The 3892-nt window shown below is 52.2% G+C and overlaps 1 protein-coding gene across 1 annotated transcript; it reads right to left on the reverse strand.

Moving 5' to 3' along the window:
* Positions 1–531: 531 nt before the first annotated feature.
* Positions 532–1527, reverse strand: PAQR7 (progestin and adipoQ receptor family member VII). The gene has a single exon (XM_010081532.1). The coding sequence runs from the start codon at positions 1525–1527 to the stop codon at positions 532–534; it is 996 nt and encodes a 331-aa protein (XP_010079834.1).
* Between the last annotated feature and the right edge of the window lie 2365 nt (positions 1528–3892).

The following is a 3892-nucleotide window of genomic DNA, read 5'->3' on the forward strand; positions in this document are numbered from 1 at the left end:
CCAGCCCCGTTATGTCTCTGCACTCTCAGGGACGAGGGTCGGTGCCTTTCCCTGGGTGAGGGACAGGGCCCTGTGACTCCCTGAGCCCTGGAAAAGGGGCCTGAAATTACATTAAATAAATGTGCTCCCCGGGGTTGTGGTTTATACAAGCTCCCCTCTGTCTGCTGCCGCTAGCAGGGGGACAGATGGCATCTCCTCACCTTCCAAGGGCAGCTTCCAAGAGCCTTTCCCAGCCCAGCGCTGTGAGGGGCCAGGGCTGCAGCACTAACCACGTTTTGTTCCAAGTATTTATTCAGACATGTTAATTAAACCACTGCACCATTTTAAGAGCAAACTGGAACTAATTCTGAATTTAAAAAAGCATAAAAAGCAGCTCTTTCCCTCTCGAGAGAGAACACTATGGAGTACCAGTTCACCAGAGGTTTCATTCCTCTTCTCCTCCAAGCTTGGGTCCAGATCCATGCCAGGATGGCCACAGCTGGATGTGGATCAGCCGTTGGGGTGAGCTCACCTGCTTCTCCTTCAGGGCAATTACTCTTCTTTGAATCTCAGCTTGTTCTTCACCTTCCGGGCCATGTACGCAGCTGTGAGCACAGAGCAGGTGACAGTGAAGAGGCACAGGGCAGAGAAGTTGTGCGCCAAATCCCCCTGAAGAGCAGCGTAGATCTGCCGCCTGGACTCATAGTCCAACACCACCGCCTCGATCTGCGCCAGCGTGCAGAGTACCAGGAACACGTGGAAAATCTGATGGCTCTGCCCAAAAAAGTGACATTTCCCAGGGAACCACTTCTCGGGGTAAGGGTGTGAGAAAAAAAAGGCACCAATGAGGAAAAACAGCACCTGGCATTTGTGATACAGTAGCGCCGGGTCAGCCCGCGCGGAGGGCGGCGCGGTGAAGATGCGATGGACCACGGGGCTGATGTCCAGCGCGTACGCCAGGCCCGAGGGCAGCTCCTGGAAGAGCCGGCTCAGGAGGTGAGCGGACTGGTGGCACTGGTATTTAGCGTAGCAGGAACCGGCGCAGGACAGCCACGCTAACAGGACGGCCGCCGGCATGTAAAACCCTTTGATCTTCTCGTGCCAGCTCGGCTCGATGGCATAGTAGTAGTGCACCAGAGCGCTGCCGTACTGGTAAATGGCAACCCCCACGTAGTCCATGAAGAAGAAGCTGTAGTGCCAGAACTCGGATTTGGCCTGCAGAAGGTGAGCGAGGGTGCTGAACGTCAGGTAAGTGATGGACGCCACGATGATGATGAGGAGGGGCTGGGCGTGCTGGTCCTGCCCAAAATCCACCCTCTGCGAGAGCTGCTGGAACCGCAGCAGCAGGATGAGCGCTGCCAGCAGATGGGTCCAGACGTTGATGGCCTCGTTGTGCTGCTGGAAGAGTGTCGAGAAGTAGTAGCGCCAGGTCTGCTGCACAGGCCGGTAGCCGGTGTGGATGTAGGGCTTCCAGAAGACCTTTGGCACCTCCGAGCTGCTGACGGTGGAGGGAGGGAGCGGGGCCAGCAGCTGAGGGACCTGCTGCATGTTAATGAAGAGGCGGCTGAGCTTTTCAGTGATGGCTGTTGCATGATGCAGCCAAACTCCAGGTTCCCACCACTCAAAAAAAAACCTTTGGGATGGAAAGTTTTGCTGCAGGTTTAATAGTGACTTTACAAACAAACAAACAAACAAAACACACACCAAAAAAAAACCCAAAAAATACAACAAGAGGCCATTTGAATGCTTTTTTTGTTTGTTTGTTTTGTATTGTTCTGTTTTCCAAAGATATGTAAAATCATGCACCACTGCAGAATGGCCTCATTACAGCTGAAATAAAAGAATGATCAAGAACAGTAATAGGAAGGAGGCTGAAGGGAGATTTAAGAACCCCTGGAGTGCCCCAGGCTGCACAGGCAACAGACTGTCTGGAGGAGTACAGAAGTAGAGGACAGAGTATGGGGTTAATCGACACAACCATTAACACACCAGGATGCATTAGCTCCTAGCTCACCCCTTCCCAGCAGTTTGGGAACTGCTAAACAATCTAAACATCCTAAACAAACTTCCCACTCCAGGAGCAGCACAGATTTTCCCCCTTGTAAACTGTTTGCAGTGTCTGTCTTTACAATTAACATCTAAACACATTCCCACAAGCAGTGAGAATGTGTTCTAAATGCACCCCTCTGCCTCATGAGGGGTGCATTTAGAACAGAAATAACTAACGCCAGTAACAGGAGATGTAACTTCTGTGTCTGGAGCTTTTACCATCTTTTTTCAGCTCCTGATTTTCCACATGGCTTTGCACAAAAACAAACGCAGCTCGAGTGAGTCCATCCTGTTGCATCACTGAGGCCCAGCAGCTCTTTGTGAGCAAGCGTTTCCATATTTACATTTTTGAAGCTGCTGTCCTTACCAAGATAAAGGCAGCCTTACTGACTTTTCTGCCTTTTCATGGCAGCCTTAAAAACACATTGCACAGAACATGCTCGAAATGAGAATTCTGCCCCCCTTTACCTGCTCTTGCTCAGACAAGTTCTGAAGAAACCAGCCCGAAACCGTCCCGCTCCAGTGCTGATCTACGCCTCAACTCCTGGCAAGTGCAGTCATTCCAGGGACAGCTCAGACAGGAAAAGCTCTTCAAAGTCTGGGAAGAGGAGGAGGAAGAGGAGATGAGACTGTTTATTTTAAAAATCTCTAGATTCCTCATCAAAATGGAGTAGGTAGGTCTGTAACCCATGCCTGCCTGAAGCCGAGGAGCACAGACACAGATAAAAACGGGCTGTTTGCCGCTCAGCTTCCCTCTGGAATGCTCTTTTCCCACCTCACCTGGCTAAAGAGTGCCCACGTCAAAAACAACCGGCCTGGCAGAGGGCAATCCTGACCCTCGCCTGGCCTCCTGAGTCCTCCCGTAACACCGCAACACCCACAGGCTGCCAGCAAAAAACCGACTTCACAAAGCTCTTCCGGACTGGCAGTGACTGCACTGAACTGGAACCACCTCGAGCACTGCCAGAAAAGCAGAACTTCCCAGGTTAAGCTATTTTGACCAAAATTCAATGGGCAGTGTGGAAGAAGACACTGTCCTACCACCCAGAGAACTTGCCTCTGTGCCAGAGCTTCCGCTGCCCACGAGGACGCGGGGAGGGGGCTCAGCTCCAGACCGTGTCTGACCCCGCCACGGCGGCCAGAAGACAACTTTCTAGAGGAGGGGTGCCCCTGGTTCTGCTCAGGGAGCAGCATGTAGCCCATGCAGCGGGAAAAGCTGTGTTCAGAGCCACCAGGCACGAGGCAGGACAGGGATCGATGTTTACTTCAGGTCCTCCGAACACGTTGGAGCAGGACTTAATTTGCAAATCTGAGCTGGAAGCCTTAAGCAATGCTTGGTTACAAATGGAGCACATCCGGCACAGCGCTAGAAATCATTAATCTGGCCTGTACTCTGGATAATAATCTCCACACACATACGAGATGTCAATAACGTTGCCTCAAACACATGTTATTTCCTACGGAGCATTTCCTTTCTCAAGCAGCATCCACCCATCCCATAATGATGCAGACTCAGCCCCAGCTGTTTACGTGCCCGTTTGCTCCCAAAGACTCAGCCCCCAGCTGTTTACGTGCCCGTTTGCTCCCATGCACACATCCGTATTTAGCCTTCTAAAGCACAAATATCTTTCTTTTACGGTATCATAGTTTTCTTCTCAGCACAGGCCCACCCAGCCCCTGGTACATGCCCGCCAAGCGTGTTTGTGGCAGGCGCAGCGCCCGGGCAGCCTCCCCTCCCTCCCCATCAGCACTATCCCTGCCCAAACCCCCTCTGGGGTACCCAGGGACCGATCCCCCCCCAAATTTTTCCCCTGGGGGGCATTTCAGGCCGCTGAAGATCAGACTTGGCAGAACCCTAGACACT

The sequence above is a fragment of the Pterocles gutturalis genome, unplaced genomic scaffold (genome assembly GCF_000699245.1).
Source record: "Pterocles gutturalis isolate BGI_N339 unplaced genomic scaffold, ASM69924v1 scaffold32989, whole genome shotgun sequence".
In the NCBI taxonomy this organism is placed as follows: domain Eukaryota; kingdom Metazoa; phylum Chordata; class Aves; order Pterocliformes; family Pteroclidae; genus Pterocles; species Pterocles gutturalis.